Genomic DNA, 20624 nt, shown 5'->3' on the forward strand with positions numbered 1-20624 from the left:
TACAGGGAGAGGGCTTTTCTTCTCCATGATGTGACACTTATGCATATTTAGCCTGCAGTACTTTTTTGGCTGCCATATTGTGTCATAACACAAACCAATGGCTAGCTTGTCTTTTATTTTTGCTCCTTGATTTCTCCAGGCATTGCAGCATCCCAGATTTTTCTTTTTGTTTGAGTATCTGTTTCAAATTATTTTCCACCAGATGCACTAGCTTTCAAATTTTTATTATTATTTTTTTAAATATTGAACCTAACTTCCTGCCTGTAATTCTCATCTTCTAAGGTCCCTTGTATATTATTTCTTTTTCCTCTGTGGTGTTTGTAAAAGAATATTTCCTGTTTTGGTATCACTTGCGGGCACCTTTAACATCATACTTATTCTCTCTTCCAGATCATTAATGAAGCTATTTAGTGGGACTGGATCTAGTGCTGATCCCTGTGATACCTACTAGCCATCTCTATCCCCTGCAGCTTGACTTGCTGCCGTTTCTCATTATCTTTTGTTTATGGTCCTTCAGCTGATTTTTTTGATCCGTGTGTGCTGGTAGCCAAGCCAATTTGAATTAGTTTTTGAGCAGGATTTCATGGCAATAATACTGTCCCTTCAGCTGCACCTTCTGTTCAAAGACTCTGGATATGTAGAAACACACATTAAACCCTAATACGCTGGGCTGATGTAATAGCGGTATCCCCACTTCTAGAGGGGGGAAAGTAATTTTGTCAAGTGCTGTAAAAGATACAGATAGAGTTAGGACGAGTGTCTAGAGACCTTGGTTATAGTCATGATATTTATGGCAAGGTGTTCCTTTATGACTTGAAGGATTTGGGAGAAGGAACTGTAACAGTTGCTTCTTGATCCTTGAGTCTTTTTATGTTCAAATCAAATCCTTCAGTATTTTTTTTTTTTTTTCATACTTCTTTCTAGAAATGCTTTCCTATTCACTGGGTGCAGGGTGAGGTTTTCAGTGGGGTTGGTAGCCTTTACTCGTGTGTGGTCAGAATTGGGCCTCGGGAACTCAAACATGTTTTTAAAGGCCTCCTATCTCTTGACCCACACTTTCTGAAAATACGGCTTCTGTTCCTGTCTCCCTCTACCTCCTGCATACACCCATTGCACCAAACACGATCTCAGTTTGCACTTCTGTTGCAGCCTGTATTTTCTTTAGCTCCTAACTAGCAGAAAGTCCTGTGGAATTTCTCTTCCTTATGCTTCCTATTCCTTGTGGTCATGTTCAGCGTAACATTTTTCGGGTCTAACCCACATAGTTGTGCAGTTTAATACGAGCACTTGAAGGGCTGTTGTCCTTGATAGCGTCCTTCTCCATGGAACTTTGTTCAGCCATGTGTTAAATTGAGAACCAGCTGGTTTGGGGCTGACGTGTACCAGCTTTTGCAAATTGAGAAAACGTTCATCCTCACTTGAAAACTGTCAAAGTAGACACAACACACAATTACAAAAAAACCTGTAACATCTTCAGTCTCTCTTCTCTGGTAGACGTGGGGGTTTTTTTGGGGGGTTTTGTTGTTGTGTGGTTGGGTTGTTGGTTTTTTTAATATATAAACTTTTTTTTTTTTTAATAAATAAAACAACTTACCACTATCACGTTCTTCCTCAAACAAAACTGAAACAGTTCTCTTAAAAGCTTTGAAAACTTCTGGGTTGCTCTTCGTAGGTTAATTTTACTCTAGGTGGCATCAAGTACTTGGAGACCTTGTGGGTAACCCAGTCGGAACTGCTTCAGGTACTTCCATAATGGGAGTAAAAAAGGAAGAAAAAGCCCTGTTAGCTTTTATCAGTGCGTGGTGCCCCTTCTGACATCAGGCTGTTGTGGTGTAATGTTGCCTTTGGTGCGTCTGCCAGCAGAGCTCTGGGCTTAAACAATGGTCAGCAAATCCCTCTTCTAAAGCTGGATTAACTGTACTTCCCTTCAGTGGAAACTGCTATTTGGGTAAGAGAGAGGAATCCAAAATTTTAATTTTCCCTCAAGATAGGCAAGCAAAGAAAGCTGAATTGCTTTGCTATAGAAACACTCAGGGAAGTGCTAGATGAAGAAGGAAAATGTGTCATCTGAACTATGTTCAAAGCCATCTGAAATGTGCGAGATCTGCTCTTGTCAAGGTGTGTGTATATGACGGGAACGCAAAAGTGAGCCTGGCCTGCAAGTGGGGAAAGAGAGAAAATGGTATCTGACACAGGCCTTCTAACAACAGGTGTGTTAAAGAGGCTCTTAAAGGCTGTGCTACGGAATTCGCTAATTTAACCCTGAATGAACTATCAGATGCTTATGGGTTCTTAAAACACAAAAATAAGAAATGAAGTGCCTCTATTGAAGGCAGGACAAAATATTCTGATGCTTAGTCCGAACTTGTATCACCAAAAGCATTTTTGAAGTCTTCCATGCTTTCTCCAGGGAAAAAAAGTACAGCCTTATGCCCGTCAGTCACTATTAGGACTTTATTTCTCTCATTTTCCCTCTAATTCCATTATTCATATTCCAGTTCTTCTGCACAGTCCTGCATTTCTTCCTCTTTGTCACTGTAACTGTCAAATACTGTACTGTATTTTGACACCCATTCAATATCCACTTACACCTTCTGTCTTCTGTCAGGGTTTTTCATATGCCAGGATTAAACTTATAAAAGCTAGTACTGTCATCTTTTTGGGTGTGCCTCTTGTAGTAATGAGGTTGCAGAAAGATCTCTGCCTTCTGTTGGAGGTCTTCTGTAGGCCCTGAAATGCGGAGTTAGATGCCCCTCCATGGAGGGGAAGGAACCCACATCCATGTGTTACTCAGTCCGGGATTAAAAGAGTGATTGTTCTTTCCAGAGGCTTCTGATTCTGAACTGAACAGTCTGCAATTGTAAATCATGCCAAAGGTTTTCGTAGTTCTGGGTTTTCTAAACCTGTTGGTGGTATTTTCCTTAAGTATACAAGAACAAGATGGATATTCTGCCACGGTTGGCTGTACTGCCCCATGCTACAGGTACATGCAGAATTGCAGGATGGTACAAGCAAAATGATGGCTATGAAATTAATATAACTACTTTAAAAAATAACAATACGAATTTCTGTGTTAGGATGAAGGGGAAAAGATACAACTGACAGAATTGGGCATCAAGAGGATGGGGCCGGTCTTTTTTCAGTGGTGTCCACTGACAGGACAAGAGGTAATGGGCACAAACTAGAACATAAGACGTTCCCTCTAAACATGAGGAGGAACTTCTTTCCTGTGAGGGTGGCAGAGCCCTGGAACAGGCTGCCCAGAGAGGTGGTGGAGTCTCCGTCTCTGGAGACATTCAAAACCCACCTGGACATGTTCCTGTGCAACCTGCTCTGGGTGGACCTGCTCTGGCAGGGGGGTTGGACTAGATATCTCCAGAGGTTCATATCATTCTGTGATTCTGTGAATGGAAGAGTCTCTTAGGTAGTCAGTTCTTGGTACCTGGAAAAAAAGAAAATGTGGAAAGGCAGCACATTGTTGACCATAGATGCCAGGATCTTTGGCAATTGTTCATGCAGTATTCCTGGTCAACATCCATTTGAGGAAACTTCATCCATATTGTGGGACTATGAAAATATCCTGCTATTGCTAGAATGCTGCCATGGCCTGACAGAGCTGATAGACCCTGAAGAGCAGGAACATGTTCATCTCGGCATAAGAAACAATTTATTTTTTTTACAGTAAGAACAATCACTCATTGGAACTACCTCCCCAGGGATGTGCTAGAGTCCCCATCACTGGAGGTTTTCAAGATGCAGCTGTACAGGGTGCTAGATAACCTCATCTAGGCTCCCTTACCCACACAAGGTTGGACCAGGTGATCTTTTGAGGTCACTCCCAACCTGGGCTGTTCTATGATTCCATGTTGAAGCAACAGCCTGTAGAAGATTGAATTGCTACAAAATAGTGGTAAGAGCTGCCATCTGCCATTATTTTTACTGAAAATAGAATTAGCGTCTCTCCTCTTGGAAAAAAAATACCCAACATACCATCAGGACTTAAAAGAAACAGTGTTTTCACTCTCCCTCAGCAATCTGCAGTTCCTAACAAAACAAAAGCTACAGAGTTCAGTTTGGTAATTATTCTGTCTACTTAAGCTTCCTTTGTAATGTCAATGTTTCTGTGAATCTGTGGCAAATGCAGGGCTGTTGTGTAATAGCTCTGAGGGTTGCGAGTGACCTCATCAGAAAAACGAAGCTTTGTATATTTGGTTTTTGTTTATGGGCTATATTATTTGGCCTAATGAAGAGTTGCTGAGGTGGGGGGAAAGGAGAAGGGACCAAAAAAAAAAAGTGGAGAGTAAGGACTTACTGTTTAAGCAACTCCGCCCACCCCCCTCAAAAAAGATGTGCAGAAATAACAGGATGATTATTGATGTTTGCTTTTCGGCCAGAAATGACATAACTGTTTTGCCAACTTTAGACATAAAATTACAAAGATCCTAACTATCTTTTTTGGGGGGGGGGAGGGGAACCCACCCTCCCTCCCTCAGGAGGCGTTTCATTTGTCAGATAAACATGAAGATGGGGAGGGCATTTGGAAGGAATCTGAAGAAACTGAGCATACCATGCTAAATTTAAGGTGATGGCAGATGTTAACTGTGAGGCCTGTGTTTAGACCGACTTCCTGTTTTTAAAATCTGGAGGCTGTTTGTATAATACTTTGCTATAAAAACTGTTTGGTTACTGCATCCTGCTGCTGTCACGTCTGGATGGAACCAAACTACAGACAACGAAGATGATTTTTTGGATGCTTGTGCCCAAGGGCAAGTGAGAGAGCAGGAAATTTCTGTGGTGGTCACATGAGGTATCAAGAAAGGGCCAGGAAAGTTGGGTGATGTCAGCTCAGCACCTGGCAATGCCTCTGTTTAGCTTTTGGTATTGTTTTGTATATATTGCATTGTTAAAATATGTCAAGCTTTTGCCTCATTAAAATAGGTCAGGTTTTTGCCTCCTGCATAAGTGAAATGATTTTTGAATCTAGCGGGTTGGTAAAATGCCCAAGCCTGCGGTGTGATGAAAAGTTTTAGGGAAAACGTTTTTCATGACTAAGCCCAGAGGTACCCCTTATTGTTCCTGCTCTTAGAAGAATGTGCAGAAGTGTAAGTAGATACGTCTGCTTTGATTGTTGGTCCAGTTGCCTGAACGACAAGTGCTGACTTCCGTCCTGTTCCTGGACCCCTGACTAACTGTGATTGAAACGTGACACTGGAGGTTTATGTTCCACCCTAATGCTCGCTTGGTTAGGCTTCTGTTTCACATTCCCCATGCTTAATGAGAGCTCGACGTTAAAGAGTAAGTCTTCCATTGAGGCTTCTCACACCAAGTGCACTACTTCTGCTTGTCTCTAAGGGAGTTGGAGAAAACATGTTTCTCATCTTTATCCTTCCTGGCCCTCTACTGTTACAGATACAGTTACAGGGTTATGTCACTGGAGCTCTGAGCCCTGGGAAATAATCCTGGGACATCAAGGGTGAAATACTATCCGCGTTGAAATCATTGAGAAAATTCCTGGATCCCAGGTTTTATTCAACCTGTTCTTTTTATTGGATAAAGACTGTTCATCCAGGATTGGTTCCTCCAATACTGTTTATAGGTTAGAATTAGTGTGCTCTCTGAACAATAATGTGCTTTACTTGTCTGAGTAAGACTAGTGTGAATTATCATTTATAAAATGCATCGTTACAATGACTAGAAGGTTAGTTACCCTAAAGGTCACAAATCACAAAGCATTAGACTCGGGAAGGTCATTGTTTGGACTAGTTAAGCAAAGTATGCTTACATCATTATACTACAATATAGGCTAGCGCCTATGGGACAGCGCTGGTATCTGGGTCATAACGTATCCTTCAGTTCCCAACAGTTTCTAGTGCATGGTGAAAACACAAACCAGAGATGGTTGAACACAGCAACTTTAATGAGGTGGGAAGAACCGATTTAATATATGTGTGTGCATATATATATATGCATATATATATAAAAAACCTGATATTAGTAGAAACTTCTGAAGATAACTGTGTGTTTGGCAATGCAGCAGATTAAGTTGCAGTCTGCAGATCAGGACAGCTGCACTAATTCTTTCTCTGCTGTTGCAGAGCTGTACCGCCTTTGAGGAGCTAAAGTAACTTCCTTTTACTTCTTTCTCCAAGTCTCTCATTAGTGCTTACCCAGAAACAAATTATTAAATATATTCCCCTAGTTTAAGAATTGGCTGCCTTCATGTTTGATCCTTTCCTTTTGGTGGAGCGTGGGCAAGAGTCACTAGTGCTCTCATATTTGTCTTTTTCTAGGAGTAATGAGGATGATCATCATCTTGGTGTACTCCAACAGGAAGGGATACTGGAGCTAAAAGTAGTTGGGATAAGTGCTTTGGGGTACTGTTGAGGAAAACGGTAGGAAAAATGCTTTGGAAAAGGTGATTTGAACGGCAACTACTGTAGGTACAATATACAGCTAGTTCTGCCTTGCTAAATAGTGGTAGGCTACAGCAGAGGTGGTCTGTCCTGAATTTCCTGTGCTGCCAGTTTGAAGGAACCTGTTTGATTTTTGAGGAGGTTTGTGGTTGTTCTGAATTTCCCTGTGTTGATGCATTGCTTTTCCTTAGGGATATCTGCTGCTTTTTTTTTTTTTTTTTGCTTTCTGACTCTACGTCACCCACTTGCCAGCTTTCTGAGTCAGCCTTTGCCCTGGCCACACCTGCTGAGTCCTTTGAGGATCTGACACCACTCTGCTCCCTTTCACTGGAACAGGTTGCCCAGGGAAGTTGTGGATGCCCCATCCCTGGAAGTGTTCAAGGCCAGGCTGGATGGGGCTTTGAGCAACCTGGTCTGGTGGGAGGTGTCCCTGCCCATGGCAGGGGGGTTGGAACTCGATGATCTTTAAGGTCCCTTCCAACTCTAACCATTCTATGATTTGCCTTTCCTTCTTTCTGTTCCTTATTCACCGTGTATTCTTCCTGCCTCTACCCGTTGTTACACCGGATACTGGTTCTCTAGCATCTACAGTGATGTCTTCAGATGTACTTTTTCTACTAAACCTTTTAAAGATAACTTGTATTTGAGGTGGGGGAAATAATAAGCAGCTCATGGCTTCATGGGCAGTCTGTGAAGGGAGATATGGCAACCAATTTGGTTGTCCCAATTCAAGAGCTTGTGGATGTGCTTGGAAAATAAGTTTGTAGCGAGGCCCTGCAAGGTGCAGTGTAGCAATGGGAGCGGGTAGTAGAGGCTGGCAAGCTTCCACAGCCAATTTTGTTGCAGAAGAAACTTACCATGGAATTGTTCCTCAAGGAAGCAGTGCATCGCCTCTGTACTTAAATCTTAGCCTAACTTGCACAAGTGGATATCTTCGCTGGAGGGAATTCTGCTGTTGAGACAGCTTGCGGAACAGTTACAGAAAATTTTGCGGAAACTGCTTTTCTCAATTAGAATGGAAAATAATGAAATTACAAGGCTTTTTTTCATCTTCTTATTTCTTATGATTTTGTGGTTAGGTTGCTACAGCACACAGTTCGTCACAGATATACTAGGTGTAACAGATGAGATCAAAAAGTCTGCAAATAGTTTGAGATGTATATAACTACCACATGGGGCAGGTGTCCGTCTGTACTTCTTTCCTGATGTTCTGTTGTTTAATCTGAGAGCTTTAGGTTTGTTTGAATTGCAGAAATAAGGAACCATGCAAAAAGAACCCAGCCACAGAGTAGCGTGAGGGGATTGTTGATGGATAGAATAATCATTTGCTTAACAGTGATATTGATTATATAGATTGTCTAGGTAACATCAGACAGAAGTTCATGCATGACCTTGTCCCTTTTGAGAGGTGGGCTGTAGCCTGTTCTTTCTCAAGGCAGAGGTTTATTAAGAGGTTGTGTGGGATATCATCATAAATAGTTGCATTTCCACAGGGGTGAGAGTCGGAGTTGTGCAGAGTATTGTTCTGTAGCTGGGAGAGGGGCGAAAGGGTTGAGTGTTCCTTAATCTAATTTTGAAGCTGGGAAAAAAAATGTTCTTATCAGATTATATATTGACATTTGGACTGCATTTTCTTTTGGTCAGCTTGTAGAGTTGAATATGATCTTCTCTTGCTTTCATGAATGTCAGTTATGCACAGGATAATGTCACAGTTTAATCTCTAGAGAAATTTTTTATTTTTTTTTTTTTCTGAAATGTCTAAAGCAGTGACACGTAAAAGGTTTGCATCTAGAAAGTTCAGGGTCTGGAGAAGACCCCAGATAACTCTTTCAAGTAGAATCTTTGCTCTCCCTTCTGTCGTGGTGTCAGAACCAAGTGGAGCAGCAGCAGCACCATGCTCTGGCAGGAGACTGAGTTTGTAAAATAAAAAAAGGTGTTCCGATACCTGGATTTCCTTGAATTTGGTTGTGACTAGTGCTGAGTTATTTTTCAGCTAACTGATCCCCGAGTCTCTTTGCAGGTTTCTATTTGCTGTTGCCTTCAAATAGCCCCGTTCCAGGAACCTGTACATAGCACTCGATCTCCTATTTCAACAATGCGAGGGGGGCGAATGTTTTCCTTCTCAGTAGTGTATGTGTTGATAGGTGTACTGTGTTCATGGAGACAAATTGAGATGTCACTTTGTATTTAATGCCTTTACTCTGAAACAGACCGATCTCTTCAAAATATCTTTTTTTTTTTTTTTCTTCTTTGTTTGTTTCTTTTCCAGGTGTTACAAGTAGCACGGAATGCTCCTGTGGACGTAATCATTTTACCTGTGCTGTCAGTGCTTTTGGTGAATGCACGTGCATCCCTGCTCAGTGGCAATGTGACGGAGACAACGATTGCGGGGACCACAGCGATGAAGATGGCTGCAGTAAGGATACAAGTTCTTGACTTGTGTTTGTGAGAACTGAATGTCTGAACTTTTTCTCTGCGGGTCCTTCTCTGTTTTACAGGCACATCCTCGGTTTTTGTATGATAAATGTTCAAGACCATAGATGGTGTACTTCTGACTGACTTCAGTACTTGAAGTCTAACAGAGCCAATGTCCACTGACAATAAAGCACAGTGAAAGCCCAGCTCTGCCTTTTGCCTTGGGTGAAAAATGGGGTGTTGAAAAATAACTTATCTGTAAACTGAGGTGATCGGTGTTTGGTTTAAAGATGATCAGTGAAAGGGTCGTTGGGCAAGGAGGTGACCTGAACTGCAGAAATCAAAGAAAGTGGAAGGAGAACCTGCATGTTTACGTCCAGTGAAGAAAAGTGTGAATTTGAGAGCTTGTCATGGTCAAGAAAGAGGAGATGAGAATCTGGGAGCTGAAGAAATAGTATTAAAATCTCAGAAGAGCAGGAGAGAGGAGCCTGTACTCAACTGTGCCGGCTGAAAAAGGAGAAGTTGAGCAGAAATAAGGGGCTTGGGGTGCTAAGGCATATCCAGTAACTAAACTTGTTTTGCTGGCTTCTTACTGAGCATAGAGGAAGTTTGTTGGGTTTTTTTTTGTGTGTGTGTGTGTGTGGTTTGGTTTGGTTTTTTTTGCAGGGGGGGTTGGTGTGTTGTTTTGGTTTTTGGGGTCAGGGTGTATTTATAAGGGGTAGTCGTGCTTCACAAATCTAGTCTGAAAGAGTCAGTAATGATTTAGAGAAGAGATAGTTGTTGATAAAGTCTACTTTGTACTTCAACAAAATCCAGTACCAAAGGTTTTTAAACCTTTAAGAAGACGTGGTAGGATTGGGGGGCAGGAGGAATAATACCTTCCAGAGGAACTGGCAGGACGTGGTTCAAAGCTAACAAGAGTTGCTTGTTCATACAGCATGTACTTAAGATGTGGGTCCCCTTGCCACAGAACATTGATACTGAAATCTCAAACATTCTCAGAAAGCAATCTGACAAGTTTATGGATGTAAAATCCACTGGGGGCTGTTAAAGAGGAATATGCCACCTTTTGTTTGGGAATTCTTTGTATCACAAATGGAGGCAGATTTTTGTCTTCTGAGGAGCAAGGTTTACTTGCATGCTATGTTCTTACACTCTTGTCTTGGCATCTGCTGTTGCATCGTGTCTCTCTCCGTGGCCTGGGTGAGAGGAACCTTTTGATCTTGCACAGTAAAGTGGTGGTTATGGTGTATCCCTGATAAATTAAGGAAACCTGGCCCATATGGATTTGAATGGAATCTGTGCAAACTAGGGAGCGGTAGTGAACTGTGATAAATCTGCTGATACTCTCAGGCACCGGAGGCTGGGAAGTATATAAAGTAGAGGCACACAACCGAGGCAGAGCATGTAGGAACCAGGTTTTAATTTACAGTTTCTAACAAGGCAAAGGGAGGAATAAGACTGAAGCAGAAGGAGCTGTCTAGAAAAGAGCATGTGTAAGATGGGAATGTTTAAACACCTCATTCAGAATACGACTTGTGCTGTAGGTCTCTGCAATTTAATGAGAGAGGAAAGCTAGAATGTACAGAGAGGGACAGTAGATTTGACAAGATGGGAGAGCAAGTAAAGAGCTGAATTTATACAGAGTAGAAAAGTGACTCAAGGGGAAGGACTAGAATATGAGCTGCCTTTTTACATGTTGCATTGTATTAGAATAAATACAAGGAGGAGAACTTTTTCAGCTGAAGCCAGAAGTACTGTGCAATTCAGTGGAAAGAAGAAAGCAAAAATTAAAGTTAAGCAATGGGGTTAAGGACTCTATAGAAATGTTAAATGGGTGGGTTCAGCACACAAATGCCAGGATGCAGTGGAGGGGCCCTAGGAACACTTATTCCATTAAGCCTGCTGAATCTTCTTCTGAGTAGCTGCTCATTATGGGTCCAGGTATGTGATGTTATTGGTAGCTTGTAAGAACTAGATCAGCTCCATCAGCATAGGTTCGTGATAGGAAATAGCACAGAAAACTATCTTGCTTAGCCATTATGGCACTGGAACATTTTGCTAGAGCAGATTGCTCGCTGAATCCCTCTCTCTTGCTTGGCATACAGGAGCCTTGTAAAGATGGGGTTAACTTTCCATTTGATCTATTTATTGACTGTGCCAAGTATAAAGAAGGCAGCAGAGTAGTGCAAGAGCAGGGGTGGGGTGTGAGCCCCTTGGAACAGCAACTCGAACTTTAAATCGATTTAAGTTTCTCACAAATCAGCACCGATGTTTACACATAGTACATGAAAACAGACAGTTCACAGATTTCATTCCTTCCCTGGCCCTCTGTCTGTGACATGCATACAATGTTGTGGTTGGAGTGAAATTTTGGACAAATTCTCTCTTTTGAACTTGATTTATTTTTTTATTTATTGACTTAAACCAGATCTGAAATTGGTAAATTTCTTTTTAATACAAATATTGAGCTGTAGCTTTGGGTTGTCATGATGAAGTCATCCTACAAGCCCCGGATATATTAGAGGCCTGGTTAAAAAATTAGTGAGAGTCCTCAAAAACCATTGGGCTAGTCTTCATTCTTGGGTTAGCACAGTGGTTTCTTCTGACTCATAAACCTAAGTCTGTGCAACTACTCATATGGAGTCTTCTACGATGTTAATGCTGTCATGATTCTCTTTCAGCGATTTATGGAAGTGCAGCTGTGAGTTTTAAAGAAAGGAATTACAATATCATCAAGTAGATGTCTTTGATCTGAAGAGTGAAGTGGTTGCAAGGAATCACACATTTCCACCAGTCTCCTGCAAGCTAGTTTTACAGAGTTCTAGGATTTTCTTTTTTCTCCTGTGGACATCCTAACTTTCCAGAGAAATAAAGCTCCATACATGCTTGTTTTAAGGTCTACTTTTCCTTCAGTGTATCAGCTTGTATGTATACTCTAAGGTGATACAATGACAGGAATGAGTTCCTGAGAGAGTTGTGTCATCTTCCTTGGGAAGAGGAGAGGAGAATGGGAAGATATTGGGCTGCTGGACTTCTGACAAAGAAAGAGAATGAAACCCAGGTTGGGCGGAAAGGTTAAAATAACTTCAGCAAGTCAAGATTCAGTCTTGCGTCTGTGTCCATATAGCACTGTCTATGCTTGAGTTTATACGTAGATGCTTGATGGGAGCTACTAAATAAATAAAAAAGGCAAGGTACTTGGCAGTGAGTGAAAGGAGTTGCAGCTCAAGAGCAGACACAGGGAATATTTCCTTTTGAGAGAGATTTTCAGTTTTGAGAGAAATTTTAAAATGTGGTGTGTTGCGTTTTGGGTTTATTGTTTTTTAAAGGTTCTTTTGCAAACTACAAAACAAATTCCCACTGTTTGAGTCAGTTGCACTAAGTTTTTCCTCAGCTGTTACCCTTTCTGCACACCCCAGACATGATCTACTTATATTGCTGTCCTCAGAGTGTCTCCCTGTTGTAGGTATTTTCCCATCGTTTTGGGGAAAGCCCTGCCTCTGCTTACCTGGCTGTGACAGGAACTGTTTTTCTTGCAAACCTGAAGCCCTGCTGTGATGGGAGCCAATTATTCCCTGACATGTTTGCTTCCTGCTCTGGATCATGTTTACAAGCCGGAGCGCTGTAGTAATAATAGTAATAAGCAACCTCCCAGCTGTCATGCCAGCTCCATAGACGTTCTCTGGTGTCAGCTCTCTGCCTTGCTGGCAGCGTCTGGCTTGGAAGCCCTTGCTACATATGCAGGGAGTAGCTCAGCTGCCTTCCTGCCCTGTGCCAGCAGAGACTACTTTGGACCCTCCCTAAGGAAAGCTGGATGCGAGTGGAGGAATGGTTTTCATTCTGCCCTCCTGCGCGCGCTTTGAAGTCCAGCGTGGTGTGAATGAGTCTTACTTCCTGTGGCAAGGGTGAAGGGACAACTGAGTAAACTTGGCCTGAGGATTGATAAATAGTTCTGTTTCTCGTAAGATACGCCAAACCCCCTCGTAACCATCCCCCGGTTGAGCCTTCTTACTCTGAATTTTGGATCTGTATCATACCTAATCAGCTTGTGAACGTGTAGCTCCTTGGGACGCAGACTTGCTTGCCTTGTTCTATGCACTGTTGTACAATCCTTTTGCATTTAAAGCGACTGATGAAGAGTTTAATGCTTTTATCTTAGAGCTTACCTGAAGTGGTCTGTTGTTCCCACTTCATTGGGAAATTTAGGCAGTTCCTGTTGAGCTACAACTCATTCAAGCCCAGGAGAGGGTCTCTTCCTTGCCAGGAACAGGGCTATCAGTATAGTCTGCTTATCAGGCTCACAACAAAATTTTTTGAGGTGATGTGAGGATAAAAATCTCACTAAAATTAAGGGAAACTTTAAAATAATCATCTTCCCTCTGTCCTTCACTTAATCGCTAGTCTTGAGCTCGGGTGCAAGAGGTCAGGTGAAACTTCACTTCTGAACTTTAAAATTTTAGCAGTTAGCAACTATTTGACAAGAGTTCAAGTTTCTCTTGAAAAGACACCAGTTCTGTATCTGGAACCGTACTTGGTCATTTTATTGGGCTTTGACTATGTCTGTTTCCTTTAAAAGGCATCAGAATTAATGCAGTGCTCCCTCGGGCAGAGCGCTTGTGATCAAAGGGCTGTGAAAGATTGGGTGCCAATACTTTTTACACTTTTTTTTTTTCCTTTCTTTTGACCTGCAACATCCTTAAATACAGTTCAGCGGTGCCATCGGAAACATTTTATGTTATTCTGGAACTAGATTTTCCAAAATATCGCTAGTAAAATGTGGCGTCTCCTATTTCCTCCCGAGAGTGGACTAACATCCCTTATTCTTGTTTCTGGACTATTTGCCCCCTGTGCTACAGATCTCAGCAAACAGATCTATGTTTGTGTGTATGTACGTGCTGGCACGCATGCATTAGTGTGGACATTGCTGGGGGCCAAGCTGCAGTTGTCTTTAGTGGAGATAGCATGGGTTTTTTTTATTATTTTATTTATTATTTTTTTTTTAGTTTGGATTTATTTTTTAAATTAACGTCTTTCTTCGCGTGACAGAGAGTCGGTCTAATTAAACAAGCAGTACTGTTTAAACCTCTGCGCTCCAGAGCTCTGAACACCAGTTGCTCGCTGTCCTCGGGTACAAAGCAACCTGCTTGCTGCAAGCGACGGGGATAAAGCGCTCGGAGGACAGGGGGACGTGATTCAGTCTGCATTTCACCTTATAAACTTCCCTTTTCCCCCCCACCCTCCCCCTTCCCCTTCTGCTCGGCCATAAAAGAGCGCCCTGTGTAATAGGAGTTGGGAGAGGGGGAGGAATAACAGGCTTACGATAGACCTAGCTTTGCTGAAACCTTGGATGGTGTCCAGGGTGACCATGCAGAGGGATGAGCTCAGGGAAATTGTTATAAGTTCAAAGGCCTTTTTGTGTTGCTCGCTCTCCGTTGACAGATGTGCTCTCTTGGGCTGTCGCTGCTCTTCCACCGCTCCCCTTCCTCCGCCTTGTTCCCCATCCTGCATCTCCACTCCGCCTGGAGAGGGGGCTAGTCCCTGTCTGTCTGGGCATTTGTCTGTTTTCAGTTCCATCCTAAGACTTGCCTTTGCTCCTCTCCTTTAGGAAAATACCGTTTCTTTGCACAGATACGGAGAGATCAAGCTGGAATTGAGCAGGGAAGGGGGGATGAGGCTTAACTGTGTTTGCTGTTGCGGTATCTAATCCTGCTATGAGTAGTGGTGAAAGCATGTTAGTGAACTCTATGATTATTTTGTCATCAATGGAAACAGTGCCTGTGAAGGACTTGCAGCTTTCTTAGGAAGTAATAAATACCTGTCCTTTTATGGGTTGGGGAAGTGGGGCTAAAGAGACAGAACCGTTCCGTGTTCTGCAAGCATCAATATCCAGCTGGGAAGAGAATAAAGGGTTTCTGTTTCTGGTCTTCTAGAGGCTAATCCAGCTGGTCTGGAGACGTCTTGCTCCTTCTCTAGCGGTGAAAGAAGTTCTTACTGCTTCACTTGTATGTGCTCTCCTTCAGACCATTGTCAGAAGAACCTGGAAGCGTGGCTTTTAAAATGACTTAAGGCAATAAAATATGCTTACCAAATTGTATAGCTGTTCTGTGATGTCAGGAAAAAATATAGAGGAGGTTGTTTGAATGTCCTAAGTTTGACCTCTTAACTTTTGAATTTCCTCTTAACTTCGGATTTCCAAACACTTTGGATATATTTACAACAGTACTAAACATTAACTCTGGGCTAGTGGTATGCCCGCAGCTTTAACTCCGTAGGAATAAAACTCATCAAAATATGAAGTAATAAATGACTAACAGAAGAGCTGAATAATAACAACCCTAGAGCAAAAGACTGTAGGGTGGAACCAAAGCCTGGTGTGTTTAGAACAAATAGAAGGAAACGCAGGAATGTATCTGTGCAGGCAGTTTGCTTTTTAATGGGGAGAAGGGATTGTGAATTGGGAAGGCAGAGCTGGGAAGAGGGGGTTAGGAAGAGACTGCTCCCATGTGAAAACTGCTGCTGGAATCTCTCATGTTTTCCTTTGAAGCATCTGTTTGTGACCATTACTGGATTCAGGTTACGAGTTTACGTGGATCTCTGCCCTGATCCCATTGGCAGTTCTGCTCTATGAGACATCAGCCTTCATTCATTAGCAGGGTATTTTTTTATTTTTTTTTTTGGTCTTCAGTGGGTTTGTGTTTTTTCTCCTTCCTGTAAAGGAGAGCTCATGTAGAAGGGGATTTATCTCCCCCCTGGTGTCGTCTGGGCTGGCACACACTTGCTGTCTGCCGGGGTGGGAATTAGGTCTTCCTTTGTATGTGGCAGTTTGTGTTTCGCCTTCTTCCCCCTGCACCCCCTCCCCTGTGCTTAAAGCTCAATTTTTATATTTAGGGGGAGTATGAAATTGGCTGAACTGCTCCCTGTAGGGGTGGAATTTCATTTTGTGTCATTACCTCATGAAGGGATGCAGCAGTTCAGTGGGATAATGGTATCAGCTCTGAACCAGCGCTAATGGCCTAACCCTCTGGGAGCCTGAAGAATTCTCCCCTGGAGAGTCAGCATGCAAATTCCCTTCCAGGCGGCTCCTGTGCAGTCCTTTGGTGATTAGTCACGCTGGGACCGGGGAGAGCAGACAGAAAAGCATATGCTGGGGGGATGGTCTTAGTCCTGAAACTGCAGCTGAGGCCGGGGAAGGTTTCCTCAGCGTGCGAGGTATGGAAGTTGTGCTTGGGGGAGAGGAGGCAGATCTGTGGAACTGGCCCTTTGAATCCAAAAACCTGTCTTGGTTTTGTTTGGAAGCAAGAGTTTGGGAATTAGAGTGTTTTCCTCTTCTGCCTGCCCTGGGGAAGAAGGGGAAGCTCCCTTTCCATTTTGATGCAGCAGCAACAGGGGTGCTTAGAGAAATCACAGTGTGAGGAAGCGGGTCAGCCGTTGGAAGACCAGGGTGCTGTCAAACCCGTGGGGTGAAGATACAAATTTGTATGCTTCCCTCTCCTTCATACCTCTCTGGGGTCTAGAAGTGGCTGGATGTGACCTGGACATATATTTGTATGGGGCATCCTGGACATGATAGGAAGAAACCTTTTTCCCAAGGGCCAGTGCCAGATTCTGTATTTTGTCACCTAGTGCAGGGCTCAGCGTTGAAAGCGGTGTCATCTGCAGGGATGTCCTCTCAGAAACAGAGATGCCCATGCCTGCCATAGCGCAGGAATGGCTGAGAAGATGATCTGAATTTGTGGTTAGGAAAAGAGATGTTAGGGCAAATGTGAATTTAGCTGTACTAGCGTATTCTTAGGGTGGGAAGCTTTTAGGACAGGCCCTTGGTGTGAAATGTTGGAGGAGTCGGTATAGAGAGGTGTGAATGAGTCTGTGTAGCGTAATCTGCGCTGCTTTCACAGGACATTGGCAGCACTCCTGGGCCAATGGGAAATGAAGGGTTGAGGAAGCTGGAAAAGCTGAAAATGTGACTATTTGTTCTCCTTATTAAATCCTCCTCCTTGTGTGTGTGGCTGCTGTCTTCACCTTCTTCTTTTACCCCCCCCTCACGCTCCCAGCTCCGGGGTAGCGTTGGCAGGGGAAGAGGTAGCAGTGTAGCAGGAGAGGGCTGGCCTGCCTGGTGACAGATGGGAGATGCTGTCAGCAAGCTGGGCTGGGATGAAAGGGTTTCAGGCAACTCGCCTCTCCAGCCCTCGCCCCTTCGCATGGCTGAGCTAACCTTGTTCTTTGGAGAACACACCTGTCAGGAACAGTCTCATGCAGCCCCTTCCCTACCACAGCTGGCAGCACTTAAAAGCATGAATCTCCCGGGGCTGAGAGTTCCTCTCATCTGTGGGGGGGAAGGACAGGGCTGATGCTCCCCGTTGAATTCCAGCTTTGTGGCTCCAGGCCTCTTTGAACATTGTGGGTTTATGGTTCCACTCCATTGCCAGCAGACTCCTGTGTAGGCAAGCATCATCCCACGTGTACCCCCTTCCTCCGTCCCTTCTGGACACCTCTAGCAGGATTTGTACTCTGTTGCCCGTACCAGAGGCACAGTGGGATATCCCCAGCGATGGATTCCTGCTTCTAAGCTTCTCCTTGCAGGTTCGTTAGATGAAAATCCTGGCACGAGTCCCCGTGCAGGAACGCACACTGGAGCATGTACCTTGCAAAATCTTGTTTCCAAAAACATTGCTTCTGATAGTTCTCACTCTAAAGGAGTTACTGTGTAGTAGAAACAGGATGGACTGCACTGGGAAGCACACAGGAAAGATGTTGATAATGTAATTTTGCTTCTTATAAAACAAGTGCAGTTGTGGGAGGACAGCAGGCTCAGGGATGAAAGAGAAAAACGGAATTCTGGGGGGGAATTGTGGCAGCTACTCTATTGTGGAAAGGTCAGTGCTTCTCTGGGGAGGAGAGACTGCCAAGCTACAGACCTGCCCTGGCCCCCCATCTGAGCGACAGCTCTTCCTCATGACTTTAAATTTAATGTCTTTAGCTTCTAAGAGGTGTAGCCCTCCTCCCTCAGGAGGGAAAGAACTTGGCTTTCAGGAAGGAAGCTGGCTGCAGCTCCATGAGGTGTTTCTTTGCTGTTGCAGTGCTGCCCACTTGCTCCCCCTTGGACTTCCACTGCGACAACGGGAAGTGTATCCGCCGGTCCTGGGTCTGCGATGGAGACAATGACTGTGAGGATGACTCTGATGAACAGGACTGCCGTAAGTCGCCTCTCTGAGGGGAGAGGGTGGGTACAGTGCCTGCCTGCCATGGCTGGGGAAAGTTGACCCTTTTTATTACAGGAACATAAGAGTTTATCCACTGGATCAGACCTTTGGCTTGTAATAAGCTATATCCAGCCTCTGACAGAGGTGTGTACCTGATGTCCGTAAGCCCTGCTGCCTTGGCACCTGGCTTGCCGCTTAGCTGCGTGTCCTGGGGGAGGGGACGCTTCTCCATCCAGCTGGAGAACCGTTTATGCCCTGCAGCCTTGCTAGTTAATGTCCCATGAAGCACTTCCCTGAGCTGAGCTCTTCATGTCCTCCCCTGTTCGTGGAAACACCTAACCCCTGCCAAATCCTCCTGAACTGCCTGTCTGGCTGACTTCCTGTGGCCTCAGGTTCCACTGTCTGACTTTTCTGCTGTGCCGGGCTGTCCCCAGCATCCTCTCCCTTCAAGCAGAGCTCCCTGAGGAGAGGGAGGTGCTGTTAGGGACGCTGCCCACACAGAGAGCAATTACTCTGAAAGCTGACTGTCTGCTGCCACGTGAGGTGCCATCTTCAAAAGAGCTGCCACGGCAGGCTGCGGGCCCTGAGCGCTGCCCTTGTGCTTCTACGGGTTATTAAAACGGAGGGAATTTTGCCTGAGTCTGAGTTCAGCCCCCACCTTTCCCCTTTGTGTTGAAGACAGGGCTTACTTGCGGTTGGCTTCCATTAACAAAAGGTGGTCAGGGGTACAGCTTTCCTTCTCCACCAGAATTAATCAGGTCCGTATTTAGAATCATAGAATCATCCAGGTTGGAGAGACCCTTGGGATCATCGAGTCCAACCATCTACCCTACACTACAAAGCTCTTCCCTATATCATATCCCCCAACACCACATCTAAATGTCTCTTAAACACATCCAGGGATGGTGACTCAACCACCTCCCTGGGCAGCCTATTCCAATGCCCGACCACTCTTTCTGTGAAAAATTCTTTCCTAATGTTCAGTCTAAACCTACCCTGGTGGAGCTTGAAGCCATTCCCTCTCGTTCTATCATTAATTACCTGTGCGAAGAGACCAGCACCAACCTCTCTACAGTGTCCTTTCAAGTAGTTGTAGAGAGTGATGAGGTCTCCCCTCAGCCTCCTCTTCCTCATTTGGCAGCACGTACTGGAGAACCAACGTGTTACATAGCGCTGGAGCTTCAGCTTCTCCGAAACCGTGCTGGTGGCTGGGGCTGGCATCAGGCTGCAGCGAGGAGCAGAGCTGGTCTGCTCTCTTCAGAGGGTTGCAGCTGCTTAATAAACAGCCCTTGAATTCTACAGAAGCTGAAAGCGTGGTGCTCTGGAGTGGCTCTGATGAAGGAACCACATCTCAAGAAACGGAAAAATAAAACTCTTGTCTGTAAAGTATCCCGCGCCCAATACTTGCATGGGAATGAATTCACTTTTTGATCAGTATGTTCCTGATCTTTGCCTGCCCTTTCGGGCAAAGGGCTGGGAAGCAAGGTTCAGGGCTTTGACATCCTGCGTGATGCTCTGGATCGCAGAACTAAGCTCAGTTTTCCAGACTCGATTCAAAAATGTTCATGAAGGAAAAGGGATATGTAGGTCTGGGTCTGTTTGGTCTCCTCTTTTTCAGAAGAAGTTGGAATGCCCTCGTATCTAAGACAACAATAGAGAAGGGTGTGATCAAAAGATTTGGAGACTAATGAAAGGAGGAAGGCAAGGTTCTGTGAATAAGAGACTCCTAGGTTCAGACCAGCACATAATCATAGGAGGGTTTCTGTTGGATTGAGGTCCTCAGGTGCTAATTTTGCAGTCCCTTTCCTTTCCTCACTGGTCTGCAGACAAGCTTCCTTAGAAGACTGGCAAAGAGGGTGGAATGAGGCTGCAAATACTGAGGTGTTCGGGAGGGGAAGTTTAAATTTTCTCTCTCCCTTTTCAATGAACATTTCCTTTCCTTTGAAGGTAGTAGCTTTGGCACTGTTGTGAAACGAAGGTGGAGATAGAACTCTACCAGCAATTATTTGTTAGATAATGATAGGGCCTTTTAATTCCTTTCAAGAGAGGCCTGGATTGTCTTTTTTTTCTGTGCAGGGATCTCTTGAGCCTGGCTTGGGGCTGTGCTAGAATAGCAGCACAGGGTGGTTGGCTCCATCTCTCTGTTCCAGGTACTTCCTCCAACCCACATTCTCAGGTTTTAGAGTCTGCTGTGCTATTGACCTATGTGGAGAGAGTGGAAAAGAGACACCCCAAAAATCTCACAGTGGCCTTCCTGGTGTTGTTAGGGGAAGGGAAATCAGCTGTCCCAACATTGTGGTGTCCTTGGAAGATGATGTTGTTCGATTTGTAACATACAGTGTTCTGCAAGGTAAAGCTTCGTGCCTTGCCTTCACCTTATCTCCATTGTGTCCATTTGCAGCTCCACGGGAGTGTGAGGAAGATGAGTTCTCATGTCAGAATGGATACTGCATCCGCAGCCTGTGGCACTGTGATGGTGACAACGACTGTGGTGACAACAGCGATGAGCAGTGTGGTGAGTAAGGTGGCCCTACAAATACTGCCCTGCCAGTGCTTTAAAAGGAATTGCAGAGGCTCCCATCTGTGCTGTTCT

The 20624-nt window shown here is 44.3% G+C and overlaps 1 protein-coding gene across 1 annotated transcript in view; it reads left to right on the forward strand.

Annotated features, from left to right (window-relative positions):
• The window catches only part of LRP4 (LDL receptor related protein 4), a 69955-nt gene that overhangs the window by 19259 nt on the left and 30072 nt on the right, over positions 1 to 20624 (forward strand). The window contains exons 3-5 of the mRNA XM_074148831.1: positions 8683 to 8829; positions 17909 to 18025; positions 20433 to 20546. Coding sequence (XP_074004932.1) covers positions 8683 to 8829; positions 17909 to 18025; positions 20433 to 20546 — 378 coding nt within the window. The remainder of the gene's footprint in view (positions 1 to 8682; positions 8830 to 17908; positions 18026 to 20432; positions 20547 to 20624) is intronic.

Source organism: Numenius arquata, chromosome 6, assembly GCF_964106895.1.
Source record: "Numenius arquata chromosome 6, bNumArq3.hap1.1, whole genome shotgun sequence".
In the NCBI taxonomy this organism is placed as follows: Eukaryota; Metazoa; Chordata; class Aves; order Charadriiformes; family Scolopacidae; genus Numenius; species Numenius arquata.